Source organism: Nilaparvata lugens, chromosome 2 (assembly GCF_014356525.2).
Source record: "Nilaparvata lugens isolate BPH chromosome 2, ASM1435652v1, whole genome shotgun sequence".
NCBI classification, from domain to species: Eukaryota; Metazoa; Arthropoda; class Insecta; order Hemiptera; family Delphacidae; genus Nilaparvata; species Nilaparvata lugens.
The window spans coordinates 93,249,096-93,269,154 of record NC_052505.1 but is presented as its reverse complement, the minus strand read 5'-3'; the positions used below and the strand labels follow the sequence as shown (position 1 = coordinate 93,269,154).

The 20,059-nt window shown below is 35.6% G+C and overlaps 1 protein-coding gene across 1 annotated transcript in view; it reads right to left on the bottom strand.

The window, feature by feature from the left end:
• Window positions 1-5,806: 5,806 nt before the first annotated feature.
• The window catches only part of LOC111048970 (beta-1,4-N-acetylgalactosaminyltransferase bre-4-like), a 133,604-nt gene continuing 119,351 nt past the window's right edge, over window positions 5,807-20,059 (bottom strand). Inside the window, exons 4-10 of the mRNA XM_039420266.1 lie at window positions 18,868-18,987; window positions 17,365-17,467; window positions 17,212-17,241; window positions 14,939-15,177; window positions 12,137-12,339; window positions 9,583-9,705; window positions 5,807-6,930 (exon numbers count right to left, since the gene is read on the bottom strand). Coding sequence (XP_039276200.1) covers window positions 6,642-6,930; window positions 9,583-9,705; window positions 12,137-12,339; window positions 14,939-15,177; window positions 17,212-17,241; window positions 17,365-17,467; window positions 18,868-18,987 — 1,107 coding nt within the window. The 3' untranslated portion in view covers window positions 5,807-6,641. The remainder of the gene's footprint in view (window positions 6,931-9,582; window positions 9,706-12,136; window positions 12,340-14,938; window positions 15,178-17,211; window positions 17,242-17,364; window positions 17,468-18,867; window positions 18,988-20,059) is intronic.

The following is a 20,059-nucleotide window of genomic DNA, read 5'->3' as shown; positions in this document are numbered from 1 at the left end:
TAATAACATAGAATAATTAATTTAATTGTATTTGGAAAAAAATTTTCTCTATGATATAATAGATACTTAATTCGAATAGATCTTGGTATCTTGTTTTTCTTGTGGTTCCTATCCGTTTCGGATGTTGGCAACCAGCATGGCAAACCTAATTTTGTCCACAGCCATGCGGAAGAGTTTAGATGATTTTTTTCCGGTCCACTTTCTAAGGTTATGCAGCCAAGATATTCTTCTCCTTGCAGGACCTCTTTTTCCTTGAACGATTGTCTGCAGTAAAAAGTATCTGGAATTGTTCCTCATGATGTGGCCCAGATATTGCAGTTTTCGGATCTTGATAGTGTTCATAATTTCCCTTTGTCTATTCATTCTTCTTAGTACCTCTTCATTAGTGACATGCTCAGTCCATGATATCCTCAGAATTTCGATAAAGGCTTCTAGTCTCTTGGATATGTTTTCATTGAGTGTCCAAGATTCTGTTCCAAACAAGGAAACAGAAAAGATGACTGTAACATCTAAGAAGTCTCACTTTTGTTTCAAGAGTAAGATCATGGCTTCTGGAGAGTTTGATCTTAGATCGGCTGTAAATTATGGTATTGGGCAAATAAAACATTCCTTTCTATCAAAGATAAAATATCTTTATTCACTACCATATTATAATTCTCATTGTAAACATGAAAAATCTATATACATTGATTGCACTGTGACATGATGCTTACAATCATTCCTTGTTACAAACAATAACACAATATGGACAATAAGACAATAATCAATGATTTCTCAGCTATAAATAATATCATGACAGGATCAGAATAGCTTATGGTTAATTGAATATTTACCATCACAATTATTTGGCCAGAACATTATTATTTTCAATAGTTCACTATCCCAAAAAGCGTTAATTATGGTTTATTCATTTGCTGTCCATGACAAACAAATAGACTGATTATACAAGTATTCATAAGTGGGTTTCATAACATCACTTATAATGTCTATGAACTTTTGACTTAGATGTACTGTATCATGGTTTGATTGTGCTTGGTGGGATAGAGTATTGCTGTTGAAAAAGCCAGAAGAAAAATAATAATAATTCACGAAATTATGTTTCCATTTCATGGAAATTCCCAGACAGTACAGAACCTTGAAACTTGAAATATGCAAGAAAATGGATGGAAAAATATGAAAGTCCTGGTTTATTTTGAAATGATTATACAGAGCTACAAAGTTGAAACAACAAGCAATTCTAATATTTGATTAGCTTTCAAACTTCTGGTATTGTTTGTTCAAATATGAGTTTTCTCTTTACACAAACACAGAATGGAATACACTATTGAAACATTTTGAAAAATTTGCAAACACTCTATAAATTCGTAGTTCAACAAATTATCAAAACTTAACTCTGAGTTTTTAAAAATCCACTTGAGCATTTCCATAAAACATGTTCATCGGTATTTCTGCTCTTTTCAAAAAATATTGTTTCAAAATCTGTATCATATAAAGTACACTTTTACACATGAAACATTAACTCGCGTTGAGAGTTAACATATTTACTATACAATCCCATTACCTGATTACTCACTTTCTCTTGCAAGTACTGTATCAGTACCATCATTGGTCATCTCTAGAAAACTCTTCATTCATATTGTCTTAGAATGAATAAAATATATTAATATACAATATAAAAATGAAGCACTATCATATCATGTAACTAGTAATTTGGCATTTGGTTTATATCTTACACCGGCGTTATCAATTGAATCTAATGATCATGCATTAGAAACAAATTCATCATCGAATTGACTACAGATTTCCAAAGTAAAATAAATGTGATAAATATTCATTTATTAGCATGAACATAATACAATAGACAGGAAACTATTTCTTAGTAGCATTTTAAATTTATCTTAAGGTAAATCAGTAGAATAATTATTATGGAAAATGTTATGCTGTCCTGAATTCTAGTCAATTAGGGCCCGGTTTTCGAGCTCGGGATTTAGCTAAGCTCTAGACTTTAAACAGCTGGAGTCAGAAAATTGGCTTTCTGAAACGGGGCGTAGTCATAATCATAGTCAGAGTCACGTTTGAATTGAATTTTGAAAAGCTAGAAAATTGAAAATAGAATAAAGAGAAAATAGTGTAAAGTTTCAGCTATTTCAGATTATTGAGGAATGTTCTATTTCGTCAAGGAAAAACGTTTTCAATTATAAATGAGAAAATAAAGATTGTCATAAAAACTGCGACTACGTTTCGGAAAAACAATTTCTGACTCCAGCTGTTTCTAGTCTAGAACTTAGCTAAATCCTGAGCTCGGAAACCCGGCCGTAATACATGCTTAATGTATATCTAAAGGTGCGTACAGACTTTCGCTCTGCTCCGCAACCGAACGTCACTCCAGCAGAGCGATTGATGATCGACCGGGGAGCAAGAGTGGTTCGACCGGGGAACGTCAGAAGAGCTAACATCTTCCGTAACGTTCATGATGGGTGCGACTGCAGAGCGGGGGCGGAGCGACTGCGGTACGATGGAGGAACGAGGGCGGTATGAGGGCGGGGCGTGCTCGGTGCGGGTTGGAAGCGCGTATATGTGTACGCAGCTTTAAGGTGCGTACAGATTTACGCGCCGCGAACATGAGCAACTCACTTTTAATCAGCTGATGACAAGCTTTTCATATCTGTATCTAACCGTTTCTGTAAAAATACAGATATAGTCAGCTGATTAAAAGTGAATTGTTCATGTTCGCGGCGCGTATATCTGTACGCACCTTTACAGTGAATCAGTAAAATAATTATTATGGTAGATGTAATGCTGCCCTGATTCCTATACAATTGCTATAGTTGGAGATACAATAATATAAGAATCAATACCGATTTTTTATCAATAATATCAGAAAAGCAGTACCTTGTGAACCCATTCAATCTACAGTTTCACAAAAATGTCTTATTATTTGTCAATCACTCACTAATCAATTAAAAGTACAATTCTGTAATCCTATACAGCACTGTATAATATTTTTTAAAATAATAATTCTGTACTAATATGCGAATTATTGTGTAAGATTATCTGTTTTTGAATGATTCTTGACGGAGCATCAATCAGTTTTTTCACATTGATTTGTATTTTTCTCACCTATTCAATTATTGTTTTCATGTTTTGTTTGTTGTTAGCTGCAAAATTGAGAAAGGTCCGCTCACAAAATACTCAGTCGTTTATAGCTATTATAATTACAACGCTTCATTATTAGTATCATATTAAATGAAAAATGCATCTATGAAAGTTTCAATTGAATAGATCGAGACTGATTTAGATTTCGATTATTGATTCACTTGCAATAATTTCATTTTATGAATTGTCAATCTTTTGGAAACTATTTAGATATTATATACTTTCAAATACTCTGAAGTTTTGAAGATTTTTTTAGAAATAATAGCTTACCATGTTCATTGGATAGCACCAAGTTAAAAGGAATGGAATATAATACCATCATGAAAGAACTGGATTTATATAGATTCTTAGCGAAATCTATAAATACCACCAAAAATTTCAGGCATTCGATAATTTGGTATAAAAAATTATTTTCTTTGTTATGGATGAACACAGACAAGAAAATTCGATAACATTTCCAATTTAAACTGTTCAACTGTAGGCACTTGAATATTTTCTTATCATGTTTTCAAGCATCTTCAAAATAAGTCCTGAACTAGCCTATGCCACATAGAAAATCGAACATAGATGAAGTTTAGCCTTATTATGGAGATAAAAAAGAATAATATTCCACTTTCAATATGAATATAATATAGGGAAGATGCTTCACTAGTCAACAATGTTCAGTTGTTTCCAAGATCAAAATGGCCGTAGTATGGTTGAAGATGTAGTTCACATATTACATCCATTTCAAATCGTATGACTCATTTGGATTGGAATACATTTTTTTTCACACCTAACTGTACCAAATGAATGGAAATTCAATCTTGTGATTAAAAATAGTAGTATTCACCATTATTATATCCTTGCTGACCTGCGGTAGAATAGAGTGACATTATTAAAGCCAAATTATTGGCTTTATTTATTACTTATTTATTCATACAGTAAATTATTGAAGCCAAAGTATAATTCAAAAAGAAATTGCATCTATACTTGTTCAAATTACAGTCAAAACAGATTTTGCTTCAAAGTGAATTTGCAATTTTATCCATTTTCTACAGGATAAGAAGTGTGAAAGTGGACATTGTATACGCATATATACACAAGACAACAAGTTAACATATATACACAAATTTATACACATTCTTCAATTCATTTCAAGTAATTTCATTATACAATTTACACTTCACACCTCACAACAGACATCATAAAAATATAGTTACTCTAAAGACCATTGCACAAAGCAACAGATAGACGTATGCTGATATTTATAGGAAAATCTCTTCCCAGGTGTTTGCAGCAGGCATAGGGAGACTGACAGACATTGAAACATTTGAAAAACTGGGGAGGGATTTTCCTCCGTCTGTTGCTGTGTGCATTTTCAACACCAAAGGATTATGCAGCTCCATGTTCACCATATCAGTTCCCATGTTAGTTCAAACCCGGAATGTAGAACATCAAAATAAATGCGACCAAATCTTCAAGTAATTGTGGTTCAGCGTAGATGGTGCATAAGCTCTAAAACTGGCAATTGACTGTCCAACTTGAGTTACAACATCCAATGTTGAGTCCAACATTGATGCTGATGTTGGATGTCTAGCCGTACGAGTTGGATCAACTGAAGATTCAGCAAATCCTATAACCCAAGATCAACCGCCTAGTCAGAGTCAAGTAAGAACGTGAGTGGGGATGTTAAGCTAACTCGTAGACAACCAGTCGAAGTGTGAGTAGTTGAAGATTCCACCATTGTCGATTCAAAACTACTTCTGACTTGAAAGGATATGCGGAGCAGAGAAAAATTAACATACAACCGTGGCGATGTTACCGTGCTGAAGCGGAGTGCGTTCTATACACTTTAGTAAGTGTTCAACACCTTTATTCTTTATTGATTCATACAGTAAGTACATCATTAAGATGATAGCGAGAGAAAAGATAAGGTTACACATAGTCCGAAATAGGTTGTCTTGTAGTTGTTCACCCAACAAAATTTTCAGTCCTTAATTATTTTCACAAAGTAGATTTTGGAATTTAGATGCTTCAAAACCAAACACAGAAAAATATTTCACATTATTATCACTAAAATAGGAAATATTCACGTATTGAAGAAATAATTTTGAAGGACTGGAAAAACAAACTTAATTCTAAAAGCCTCTGATATAGTATATTTCGCACCTAGAACAGAAAATGAGATTTTTCCGGCTCGAGATCGGTTTTCAAGTCCGAGGCCGTAGGCCGAGGACTAGAAAAGACTGAGAGCCGGAAAAACATTTTCGCCCGTGGTGCGAACGCTATTTTTCGCCACACACAAAAATAAACAATATATATATATATGAGAATAGTTGTTTACTAAGCACTTCCGAGAGCAGAAGTGGAAGGTGATAGCTCTAGCAACTCTGAGGTAATCTGAATATCAGGAAATTGTCAAAGTATTTTTATTTTTTATTCTGATTTGTCTAAATAACCTGAAAGATTATGTTCAATTATGTGGGAGGTTGAGTTTATACTTTTTTATTCTTTCAAATGACAATAAGATGATACTATTATAAATGTTTTAATTATTGAATAATGAACACAAATAATGAAAAGTTTTTTGAACAGCTGTTTTTTGATCACCTGTCTTAGTTCCATGTTAGCGGCTGGAAAGGGTACTCTTTCCGGCCTAGGCCGGAAAGAAACCTGTTCTGACGTCAGACGAGAGTCGTCTGCAAACAATGCCTTTCAGACCTATGTAGGGACTGGAAAACAGCTGCTTTCTGTGCAGTGTGGTGAAAATACATTTTACAGTAAAAGTAGCATGCTATCCTAATGATACACATACCTATAGACCAGAGATATCAATTTTTACACAGCTCTCTCGCGAAAACAGAGAGGAACGATGCTCTTTCCTTCACCAATTACTCACCTAACAGCATTCTCTCTACTTTTGTGTCAGCATCCAATTTTTGCGCAACATCCCTATTCATCTCCACTATTCTTACTATGCTAGGAAGTGTAGAACAATCGGTTTCTCCTCTTAGTTTTAAGAGTGAAATCTCTCTATCGAAAAGCACTATATCGACTGAGTCTGATCGTCAACTTGGCAACTGCGCTCCTTTACTCACTGTAATTACTCACTGACTCACTGTAATTGGCTGATCTTCCTCCGTTTTTCTTCTCCGCATATCCTTCCAAGTCGGAGGTTGTTTTAATTCTACTTTAGAGGTCTTACTACCAGTTCAACATTGTTGGACCACCAGTTGTATAATGAATGGCCCGCTTAATATGATTATTGTAAAAATGTATAAAAGTCTCTGTTTATGTCTCTATCTATCACTGTAATTGGCTGATCTCCCTCCGTTTATCTGCTCTGCATATCCTTCCAGGTCGTAGTTTGTTTTAATTCTACTTCTTTGGTCAACATTGTTGGACCGTCAGTTGATAATAAATGTCATAAGATTATAATATTACAAATGAATGCAAGTCATGTCAAACAGGTCATAATCGACGATTTTTTTGGCAAAATAATTTCAGTCAGTTCTCTTGTTCTGTTCATCCTGTTCCTGTTGGAGAACACGGATGTTGTGAGGGGGATGTCCGACGTCTATGAGCACCTTGGTGTAGAGAGGACGGTCCTGCAGATCGAGCAGTTGGTACTGAACAGTGTTGAGGCCGTCGAGCCGATAGCGACGCCATGAAGTTCGCAGCAGTTTGATCTTTACCTTCCAGGCCAACGGGCGACGCTTCTTGTGTTTGATCATTGTGTAGCGCGCTATCCACTCTGGCGGTCGAGATATGGTTGATAGAACGTGTTCCACCCTAAAAAATGCAAGGCGACATTGAAATATCATAATATCAAAACTAGACTTACTACTTAAATGATTCAATTGATTTGAATTATAAATTTAGTAGACAAAACTATTTATTCTAGATCCCATGGTAACGGTCCGATCTGATCCTTATGTCAAAATCAAATCAAATCATTTTTTTATTTTGACAAAAAACACAACTCAGTGAAATACAGATATAAACTTCTATACAGATTTAAACCTCTATACAGTTAGTTCCTGTCAAAATAAAAACACTACTTGCTTAATTATTCTCAGTTTGTATGCAAGTAGGAGGTCAGTGAAAAAAACGTTTTTAATGCTACATTCACACACACACTCACACATCTTTCTCTTTCAAGTTGGTATGTGCAAAAAAGGTAAAAGAAGTATTATAATAGAATGGGAATCAGATAATTACAGAAAAATAACTCTCAATAGTTTCAGGCAGACATCCAGTAAGCCATTTAGTCTCCTCCACCGAAGCTCTGTTCCTTCTGGTATGACCTTATAAATTTTGACCCCTAACCTTGCTTCAATAACAAACTTACAGTGTTACCGTCTGGGATCTGGATCGCAGCGTTTTCCAAGTCTTCCAAGTTTAAGGCAGGAATTAAAATAATGATTTCTCTCTATTATCTCTTCTTCTTCTTCTTCTTTGTCTCTCCCCAGTATGCCTTACAGCGTTGGGGTAGCCTCGGTCCACTTCCTCCATTTATCCCTATCCATCGCCATCCTCCTCATCTCCGGAACCGTCTTCCCTCTTCTTCTCCCTATCTCCTCAATGCGATCCTCATATGAATACCTCGGGCGCCCCACCGTTCTTCTTCCCTGTACTCTAACATTTACAAACTGTTTTGCCTTGCTTTCGTCCCTCATCCGTTGTACATGTCCATACCAACCCAGCTGCCTCGTTTCTATTCTTTCCCCAATTATCTCAATTAGCTAAATTATCTGAGTAGTAAGACTTGTATGCATGTTACAACTGATTACTAGTACGCATAATTCATTAGTTGTTTTAATTCCATCCTTATCGGTTTTTGGACTTGTATTGGAAATCATATTAGAATTCAATAGTAGAGTATACCTATATAATCGAATCATTACACTTGTTGGAGGCGTTAAAAATTTCCATCAAACGAGAATAGTTGATCAATCACATCCAGAAAACCAGTTACCAATGTTACAGCTTGATATTTTTTTGAGGGGAAAGGGAGGATCTGATTTAAAGGGGTTGCCAATCTGCAATATAAATTATATGAAGCTGTTCCAAGGGCGTATTGCCCTACTGATGCACTACTAAGATCTGCAGTAATGCACTACTGTAAAGATGATGTCTGTCTCTGTAGTTTTCTGCTCGTAAGCAGGTCCTTCTATATGGCAGCAGCCCTCCACTCTCTTCTATTCTCTGCCAGTCGCTTCGTTGCATAGTAGCTCATCCCCTCCTTGATGTCGTCAAGATGATAAGTGATTTAAAATTCTTTTTTAAAAATGTTATAATGTTTAGAAAGTATGTGTTAGAATTTCATGTTTATAAGTTCCAGCTCGCTAGCATTCTTCCATACATATAGGCCTATTACATCCATTTAAATTGCGCTCCCAATGTTTCTATCATGCACAGGTGGTTAATAGTCCTGTATCAATTTTCTCCGCAACTCGAAAACATTCTGGTTAATAATGTTATATGATTTTCATCAAAATTTTACCACCTCTTACACACTTAAAGCTAGCCTGTAGTTGGTGCACTTTTTTGTGATGGATGGATCAACTAATTCCATCAGTTGATTGGAAAGTTGCTTCAATATCCTAGAAATTTTAAGATTCATCCGGATCACCTTTGAGATTGAGAGTGATACGCATACAATTGTATTACCAATCCCTGATCAAGGAGAAGGAATAATCCCAATACTCAAGTTTCTCCCTCCTTTTTCTTCCAACTTAATAAAACCACTCCTTTATCAGAATTCATCGTGACACTGAAATGAATACATTTCTTTGGTCTTCCGGAGTAACAGGAAACATGTTCTCCGGTGTGCAAGCATGAATGAAACCATAGATCTAACTTGTTAAGTTACTCGCTTCGTACTTTTACTCTTACCAGAGGAAACCTATACATTGATATTTATTCCTATGTTGGTACTTATCGTAGGTACTCGCTTCAATTGACCCTTCTTGACTGGGGCCATATTTTTCTACTGTTATTCTATACAACATGAATCTAAATGTACTTACTTTGATGGTATCACATAATGTACAAGTATGAGGTTAACTTTCTCGCGAATTATTGATTCTTCATTTTAACAAGAAATCAGATCATGATTGACAAAAAAGCTATTATTGGCTGATTTATGATACTATAAAAGAGATATCCCATGGTATAGGGCATTCATGTTCCAAATTTTACAGTTAGCTAAAGCCGTTAGTCCTGGAAGTTGTTTTTTGTTATGCTATGTGACGCTGGTGTCTCTCATACTGTGCCGTTATTACACTCTCACGTCAACAAAACATTAATAGCCTAATAGTCGACAGTTACGAAAAACGGCTTGAAATTTGCAACATATAAAAAATAATAATTTGCAACATTTACTACCTATACCATGGGATAAATCTTCTTCTGCTATCTTTTTTCTATGATGATACTGACCTGTAACCCATGTCGTCATCCTCCCCGCCCCAACCCCAATAAAGGTTCGAGTAGCCGTTTACTTTGAAGAAATGTTCTGTTCTTATTGCGAACACACCTCCAACGAGTTGTCTGTAAGGCAGTCTGAAAGTAAAAAGGGACTGATAAAAATATATTCTGAAACAGCTTCTCATTGAACAAAAGTTTGTCAGTCACCTTGAAGAACTATTTTGCTAGAATCTTCTCTATCGCTATCCTAGATAGATAGATATTATTCTAAGTTTTAGGATGTGATCACATTGCATGTCAGATCATGCATGAACCAAAAAAAAATTGAAAAGTATCATTGTAATACATTGTGACTTGCATGTAGCTGCTCACACTGAACGCAACCAGCGAGTGCACGCGCTCATGGTGAGTGTTCCTATTGCTCTTTCCAGATTTTGTTTCTCATCTGTACGCTTGGTCATCCATAACCAAGCTTGCACTTGCACATATACGCATTCAATGTTATCACACTCTTGAAAGCTTTGGAAATAGCTGAAGTAACTCAGGATTATTCATAGTTAAGTTGAAACCACTGAGCTAAATACTAAATAAACTGGAGGTAACACTCGCTAGTGCGACTATGCTACAACCTCGTACCGTCTAATTTTGTTCAGTTGGTATTATGAGGAGACGAGATACTCTTTCTCATTAGTAGATACGCCATAGCCCATATAGCTGCGTTGTTTTACAAGTTTTATTACAACAAATACGCTGAAATAAAACATAATCAAATGCTTATAATAAAACATAATACTATACTATTGAAATAGGGATTTCAAATTAAATCATACGCACATCCTATTTAAATGTTAATTACAAAATTAATTTTTTAACCTATTACATGATACCTATTACTATGACGGAGAGAGAAACATGGTCACTGGAACGAGAAAGATTCATATCGTAAAACTTGATCATTTGCATCCATTTGTTCCCAAGATCATGTTTGTGGAATATTCAGGTGTTTCAATAATGATTGAAATATAATATTTTTTTATAATATATTTGATGTAATTGGTTGATCTTCCTCCATTTCTCTGCTCTGCATATTCCTCCAAGTCTGAAGTAAATTTGCACGGACTATAAAGATGGCTGCCGGTTTTTTTTATGTGCATGTTGCTGGCCCGACTATGATCGAATTTGAACAACCTACTATGTCAATATTCAGTACATATTTCGTACTATTTAGTACCTTAAATAAAAAAAAATTGTACCTCACCCCTAACCGAGTAATTGATTTCTAATGTGCCGGGCCAGAGACATGGTTTCCGGCTATCTTTGAATTTGAACTCAAACTATGCACCAATATTTAGTACCTATTTCTTACTATTTTTATTGTTGGTAATAAATAGTACTAAATATTGGCATAATTGGTTTGATGTAATTCAGACATAGCCGGGCTGAGAGGTTATTGACTTATACTATTTTCATGCTGTATTTCCGCAACCTTTGAGGTTAGAATTTTTTCATTCGAGGTATTAAATAGTACGAAATATGTACTAATATTGTTGCATAGCTTGAGTTCAAATTCAAAGATAGCCGGGCAACAATGTGTCTCTGGCCAGGCACATTAGAAAAATCAATTACTCGGCTAGGGGTAAGGTACAAGTTTCTTCATTTGAGGCACTAAATAGGTACTAAATATTGACATAGATTGTTGAAATTCGATTACAGCCGGGCCAGCGACATGCACATGGTTTTTTAGGCGGTATGCTCCTTTCTCAACCAGTGCTACATCCGGTGTAGTATTTAGCTCAGTGGTTGAAACGATTCATTTCAACTTATACACACCACCAATCTGGTTTTATCATGAATTTGTTTCGATACTGTTCCTTCTTATCCATTTGGTTTTCCATGATTCTGTAAATCAATTAACTACTTCAAGGAGGGCTACTCGTATTTAAGTGAAATTTATCAATCAAATTACCCTTTTTGAAACTGTATTTTATTACTAAAGTCCTGTTCGACATATTAATGTCATTTTTATGTGAGTCACAGGACAAGATAACAGTACACATAGAATTCTCAAGAGTTATTTGATTACTCACCGTTCCACTGACTCCACAAGTTTCTGTATGAAATAAATGCTCATGGAACTACACCTGAAATTAGGAGGTACAGCTCAGAATCAGTAATTTCCTATTCTCAGCAGTTGAATATGCTTCTAAAAGAAGCTGGTCAATTTCATTTAAATGATGAATTATGGATGAATTTGCTGCATTCATTGTTTTAAAAGGAAAGATCAATTGGAATGTCTCAATCATTTCTTAAGGTGCGTACAGATATACGCGCCTCCAACACTCGCACGCTCCGCACTCGCTCCGCAATCGCTCCGATCATGAACGTTACGGGAGATGCTAGCTTTTCTCGCGTTCCACTCTTGCTCCCCTGTCGATCATCAATCGATCTGCTCGAGTGACGTTCGACCGCGGAGCAGAGCGAAAGTCTGTAAGTACCTTAAGACTCTCACCCGGTACATGGGAATCCAATTGATAAGAATTAATGACAATGCTTCTACGTAACTCACTTGTAATCCAGCTCATTGACGGCCACAGACATGTGTCGAGGCTGTTGTGGACAGGAGTACATGTTCCGATCATCCTCCGGGATCATATCGACGTCGTGGAAAATGAAGCAGTGGAACAGGACTCCTGGAGAGGGAGTGTACTTGAGAGCCGTCAAAAATCCAGCATTCATCAGCACCCCCTTGTTGAATGTATCATTACCAAACTGTAACAGAACGACTGTTTAGTGTATAGAAAAATAAATTGAAACTCAACTTTTAACGACATTACTATCATTCATTGAGGATGAGGAACAGAACAACAGTTTAGCGTATCAAAAATTGGATGAAAACTCAATATTTAACGGCAGTAGTATCATTCAGAATGAGTATTTACATGTTTTGTATATGGCACCTTGTCAATCAGCCTCTTTAGGGTTTGCTTAGGGTAGCTTATTTATCCAATAAACGTATTTCTATTCTATTCTATTGTAGGGAACGAAAAGTATTACAAATTCCCGGTATCATGTTTGGCATTTGTTTCAAGCTAGAGTGAGGTCCACGTTATAATGTCAGTTGAGAAAGATAGAAGAACAGCGTTGTCAATTCTCTTTCTTGCCACTGCCTTCTATGGAAAATAGCAGATATCTGATAAATAGCAGAAAATAGCAGATAGCTTGATATCTGACCATTCTTGTTCAACCATTCTTTGTTGACCATTTAATATCAACTGACCATTCTTGTTCAGAAAATCAATTATACTTTAATCATCAAGACAATTTTTTCAATGATTGAACAATACATTCTCGTAATATTGGGGTTAGGCATTTTGTCAGTAAGTTATTTTTCCACATTGTTGGGAAACTATGTCTTGCAACGTTGCTGTGCCAGTAAAGGATAACACTATCTGCTTTGTCAAATGAAAGACAAAGATAGCAACACCACTGTTCATCAGATACTGCCATTACGACGTGGACTCACTGTAGTGTCATTAATTCTATCAAGTTCAAGTTTGAACTTTGTTTCATCCTTCTAGAGATTTGGTATTTTTTTGAATGTAATTTGGATATAAGTGTGTCATTCATTCCATGATGATGAACTTGCTCTATGAATTTACGTGATTTGACTGGTCGAACTTCTTCAATATATTTGTAAACTCGGCAAATACTGTTCGGAGAAACAAGTGAACTATAACTATGTTCCAATTACTTGGCTAGACGTAGGCCTACTCTTATATTTTGGAATGTATAACCGTTTTCAATATTCACCTGCATATATTGTGAAGAGTTTGATAATACTACTACTCTACTTGGAGAGAGAGAGAGTGTATGTGTGTGTGTGTGTGTGTGTGTGTGTGTGTGTGTGTGTGTGTGTGTGTGTGTGTGTGTGGTGTGTGTGTGTGTGTGTGTGTGTGTGTGTGTGTGTGTGTGTGTGTGTGTGTGTGTGTGTTAGAGAGGAAATGCGAGAGATAGAGAGTTAGATCGTATGTAGAAGAGAGCGGAAATGATGGATAATGTCAAAATCCTGGCGTAAGAATAAGGGACCAATTGCAGTAAGCCACGCCTCCCAGCTCTCCAAATTCTCTTCTGATTGGTGGATTGGAACGCCTACTGGAGTAGTTCTCAATTCAGCTAGTAGGTGCACCAGTTACTGGGCTGTATCTGTACACTTCATAAAATGTCTGAGTTCAACTCCCGATTGCACGTGAAATGCCTTCATTTAACCCTGATTAAACTGATGAGCCCCCTGGGCTGGAAAACTCGCTAATGGACTGATTTTAAAATCTTCAACTTGTAATAATTATATGTGAATCAATATAACTTCAAAGTTAACTTCGTGTGAGTGGATAAGTCAGAATCAAAATTCAAGTCAGCTGAAATCAAAATATAGTGTCAACGCTAAAAGGACTGATAGTCTGTGTGATAACTCACAAAACACAAATCAGCAGTCGGCTGCATGGTAATTATTTACATTTCAACTTTCAATGTTATCCTGTTACATCCCAAAAAACGACGAAGAAGTGAGTTAATTTCGTTGGCTAACAATGATCTGTATAGCCACAGTAATATATACAATAATTAACTGTTTTTTCATCAACCGTTTTTATGAAGAACTCAATACTTCCATAGATTAGGGCCAAGCCACATTGAGCGGTTTTGCACTGGCGGCGGCCGATTCGGCAGAGCAGGAAGCTCTCTAATAAGTTGATTTAGTGTTGGAATTCGGGAATCAGCTGTTAGCCAATCAGAGAGCTTCTTGCCTGCCGATTCGTCCGCCGCCAGTGCAAAAACGCCTGAAAACGCTTCATGTGGCTTAGTGCTTATTTTTGATTTATGAGGAGCTAACAAATCATCAATAACAGTTGGACAATCCAGAGATTACAAGATTTCCGTTAAGCTGAGAGCGAATTATAATAAAATTTATTATGATTTCATTGATTGGGCAACCCTCCCATTTTTTCACACCACTTCGCCCTTCATTCTTTACTTTTATACCCTCTACCAGCCTTTTACATAGGAAACCATAGTTGGTTAGGTACTTTTCTCTTTTTTTATTCCATTCAGCACACCCCACCATGTAGCCTGTTTTTTTTTTTTTATTCTCATTAGACATTTATATTTTCAATTTATTTTGATTTTTATTGTGTTTGTATTAAATTGAATAAATTTGAATATTTATCCATTCATTTACGATACAAATGACACTGATACAGTAACATTGGTAAATAAAATAATAAGGCAATCCCTGAGCGATTTTTCTTCAAAATTCAGGTGATGACACACTCGTAGATAAGGTTAGTTTTTCACTAATATGAACTCAACCAACCTGTTCGACTAGAAAAATTCTATAATTGAGCTGTTGTCTCTGAAGTAGCGGATGCAAGTGAAAGAGCAGCGTGCGCAGTTGCTCGTATCTGTCCCTATATGGAATGATGATGGCGACAATGTGGCGGGAGGCACACTGTTCGGGTGACCACCGACCTCCATTCCTCACTGGACCAACCATCGTCTCTATTGTCGACTCGGACATGCGCAGGGGTGAAGATGACACGTTTCTCACACCAACTGAAAAAATTGTTTGTCAAGCATATAGGTTTAATTCCTATTCCAGATGAACAAACAGTATGACAGACATATCAAGAGACACCATAATTTATTATTTCTTCATGATATAATATGTAAATTTGTATATAAATATTTTATTATATATATTTAAGTGTCCCACACAGGGTAGCCTATAGGGAACAAATATTAGAAATTAGGAAACAATATTGTATTTGATTTTTGGAATGCATTTGATTGTTTAATTATTTTTTTGAATAAAGAATTATAGACAGATAAGGTTTACTACAGATTTAAGTTTTACTAGCGGTAACCCGTGCTCCGCAAGGATCCAGTCAAGAACTTGACAAACTGGAAACTTGAAGGATATTTGTATTCTCATTATAAATATGTATTTTTATTGCATTGTTGATGTTTTATTTTGAGAATCATTCAAATGGAATGATTCACCATCCTCGGTGAATTGAGAATCAATAAGCAGAATTTCAAGTTCATCAATCCAGTAGTTCAGATGTGATGATGCGTCATCTGTGAATTTCCTATCTTGTGTGTATAAGCCAATTCTTTCCTTTATTGACCGAGCGAAGTAAGGTCTAAGATTCAAGTCGACGGTTTGGCATTATTTCTCTTAATGTTTAAATGTTCAAATGTTTATATGTCGCGCATTTACGGCAAAACGCGGTAATAGATTTCCATGAAATTTGACAGGTATGTTCCTTTTTTAATTGCGCGTCGACGTATATACAAGGTTTTTGGAAATTTTGCATTTTAAGGATGATATTAAAGGAAAAAGGAGCCTTCTTCATACGCCAATATTAGAGTAAAAATCAGACTAACTCATTATAAAAATGAAATTATTAGAATTATTCATCATAAATCAGCTGACAAGTGATTACACAGAAGTGTGGAGAAGCCAGTCTATTGCTGTATTTCCAAAAGGTCTATAGTTTCAATTAGGTACTTGTGGATGAGAATACTGCGTGAGAACTACTGTTCACAGAACTACTAGTTATATTATAGATAACACAAACCTATGAATGATTAAGTGGTCATGACATGGAAATCAATGGAACTTTTTAGTTCTTTAGTACTTGATTTTGCGTAGACCTACTTTAATACAGTAGTGTATTAATATGTATGATTAATACAAATAAGTAGCCGTGCTCACACTTACCAATTCCTCGACAACTCGACACAACAACAGGACAGGAAGCTCTCATATTGGCTGATTCTCAATATGTCGATCAGCCAATGGTGGAGCTTCCTTTTCTGTGGTGTCGTGCCGTGACGTCGATGAATTGGTATGTGTGAAAACAGCCATTTTGTTGTATTTTTTTTGCCATGTATTACTATAATCAGTTTAGTATTGTCACTAATAATGACAAATAAATAGAATGTATTTCATGGTAAACTGATCTCCAAGATAGAATTCGTTTTCAACTATAATTTATTAGTATGCACCAACCATGTATGATTTATTTTTCCATCTTGAATTAGGATTACTGTATTGTAGCACGACATAAAAACTGTGAATCACGATATTCAAAATGGAGGGACATCCTTACTCCATTCACAAGAATCTAAATCTTTAAATTAATGACTGACGAAAAATACTTCATTTTCAAACATATTTACCAGAACCTCCCAATTTTATTGGGATACATTACTTATTCAAGTTCATTGTCATAAGAAAAGAGTTTTATGTCACATCATATTGATGGTTATGAACAGATTTGTATCATTATACTTTATCAGGTCAGTATGAAGAAGCATAAATAGAATGTGGGAATTTCTTGCATAGAATTTTGATCTCAGTTTCATGTCAATCACTAATCCTTCAATAAAGATCTCATGAAAATATGAAAAAATTCATATTTCATCTCATGAAAAAATTCAATCTGGAGTATACAGAGTGACAACATCTCATCGAAATATCCAATTATCTATGAAATACAATTTAGTCTGAAGTCTCCAAAGTGACCTCATAATATTATGGTTCCATATAAATAGCAAAAAGACATAAAAGGTTATACTGATACAATTTTTGAGGAATGTTGGGACATTCATCTCATAAAAATATCCACTTCTCCATGAAATACTATTCAATCTAGAGCATCCAGAGTTAAAACATCTCATGAAAATATCCACTTATCTATGAAATACAAAATAATCTGAAGTCTCCGAAGTGACCTGATATTATGGACCATGTTTTACGAGGCAAATCGAAGCCTGGTGGCCTTTTGGCTACAAATGGGATGTCAATCTGCTTTGCTGACCACGCTTGTTGCCAGGCCTCAGTTAAACGGGAACCTGAATCTAAGGCTGTAATTGCCGTCCTTACCGGTGGCTTACGAGATTGCAGACGGCAAACGAGCAGTTAGAAAATGAAACTGAGAGTCACGAGTCACATACATTAACTCCAAGTATAATGCTGGAATACGTTATAATAATTATTATTCTAGAATCAATCATTGTTAAAAAAATAAAAAAATTGATTATGGCGATCAGCTATCGCCATAATTGATTTATAATTCAAAAATTCACATGAACATATCATCAAAAGTTAGGTACGATATTGATATTGACGAATGTTGTTATTCATGTAAAAACATTTTAAAATGTTGAGAATTGATGATCTTTATTTTGCTTGGGTTGTTTTTGGATGTCCATGATGACATTCTTTCTTCTCAATATTAGGCCGGTTACAGAGCTCGACCGACCGTCAGTGCGTTTGCACCATCCTGACCATACATTAGTTTTTCTGACTCACAAAATGGACGCCTCTACAGATTGTTATTGCAGCTTATTATTTTCGTGAAAGAAAGATTAAAAGACGTACATATTCAAGTCAAAGAGCATTTCAAAGGGAATTTTAGTACCATTAATATACATCATTGCTTGGGGTGAAGATACATTTCTCAACTACCTCAGAATGTCCATAAGAAATTTTGATGAGTTATTTCGAGCTTGTATCACCATTGGTAATACTTGCAGTCACTTCAAGCTACGGATCAAATAAATGTAATAATATATGATTCTTCTCAATAAAAAATTAAGAAATGATTGAAGAAATGTACAGAAAAACTCTGAATTCAAATATGACACTATCAATTGAATTCACTCATTATGCTATTCAATTCAATATCAGCTGATTGTCGGGCAGAGGTGTCAGTACATTGGTTATGTTGCGATCGGGCTACTGATCACTTCAGCTCTGAAAGCTTCTAATTGTTTCAATAGCGCGTCAGTCGACCTATGGAACGGATGCGCACGAGCTCGACCGATTGTCTTCGTACGCTGTACAAAATACATGGTCCTGACCGTGCGCATGCGTGCCGTCAGTCCTGCTCTGTAGTCTGTATGGATTCATGGAATATCTAAGGAAAAAACAAGCGCGACTGACGTACGCACTCACGGTCGGTCGAGCTCTATAACCGGCCTTACTTCTAATAAATAAACATATTCATGAAGATTTTGCATTATTTCCAACAATCATCTTTTTTCCTCATTTATGAATAGTTCTCAACAAAGGATATGAAATTTAATGAGGGTATATTCAATTATTCAACAATGATAAAACATAATCATGTAAGATTGGGAATGGAAAAACAAGCTTAAAGCCCTTACTATTCCATTCCTGAATTTTGATAGCGAAATATTATTGATAAATGAGTTAAGTAGAAGAGTGCAGACCTGAGCATGGTGCGAGTGAGAGGATGGAGGCGGGTGCTGAACCCGTCCTGGCATGATCCTTGAGGCAGCACCTCCGCCCACCACAGGGGAAACCACCCGTCGCTGCACCAGCGACATCTGCTACAAACCACACACAAACAATCAAACACTCAAACAAACACACACAAAATAATGCATATTATCAGGATAGGAATATTAATTAATAAGTTTTAAAATAATTGATAAGTTGTAATAAAGTATTTGATAAAAAAATAAGTTGTGAAATAATCTCATTATGGAGAATTAAAACAACCTCTAACTTGGAAAAGAAAATGGAGAATGAAATATATTAATTTGTAAAATAATAAATAAGTTGTGATAAATTATTTTATATTAAAAATGAGATGTGAAATGATGTCATTATGATAGAATTAAAGCAACCTCTAACTTAGAGAAGGAAATGGAGAATGAAAGAGAATGTAATGGATGCGGAGAAGAGAAATGGAGGGAGATGGAGAACCAATGATAGAGGGGGAGGGACCAGCCAATTACAGTGATAATATCAGTGATTATTCGAATCCGTTTTCAATAGCTGACATACTTGATAACAGTATTATTACGCTTCGATTACATAAAAAATCTTGTAGCCTATTCTAATCCTATTATATTAAGCGAGCAAATTCTGTATTTAAATATCTGGTTATTTTTATATCTGGTTATTTTTATATCTGGTATTTTCATATCTGGTTATTTATGTTTCACGGATCTCGAAAACGCCTCTAACGATTTTCACTAAATTTGGAACATAGTAGGTTTTATGATGAGAAGATTCGATTGCACCAGGTCTCATCCTTGGGAAAACTCTCTGAACGACATTAAATGGATAATATTCAGCCTTGGCTGAAACAGCTGTGGATGGTAAAAAAGTGAGTGAGCGAGTGAGTATGTGATAAATCAAAATATCGCATCCCCGAAATTCATAAGATGACATATAGCCAGCTGTGAAATATGAACACGATCATTCTTGAGAATTGTGTTCTGTTTATCAATAAATAGAAATAACGAGCGAAGCTCGGTGCCCCAATATTAGCTCTTATCCCAGCAATGAAATATTACTAAGTTGTGTATCGTATAATTGAATAGCTTTGTTGATAAGAAATTCCACTTTATAGATAAAAATTAGGGATCTAAGTACCCTTTTAAAATACTTCAA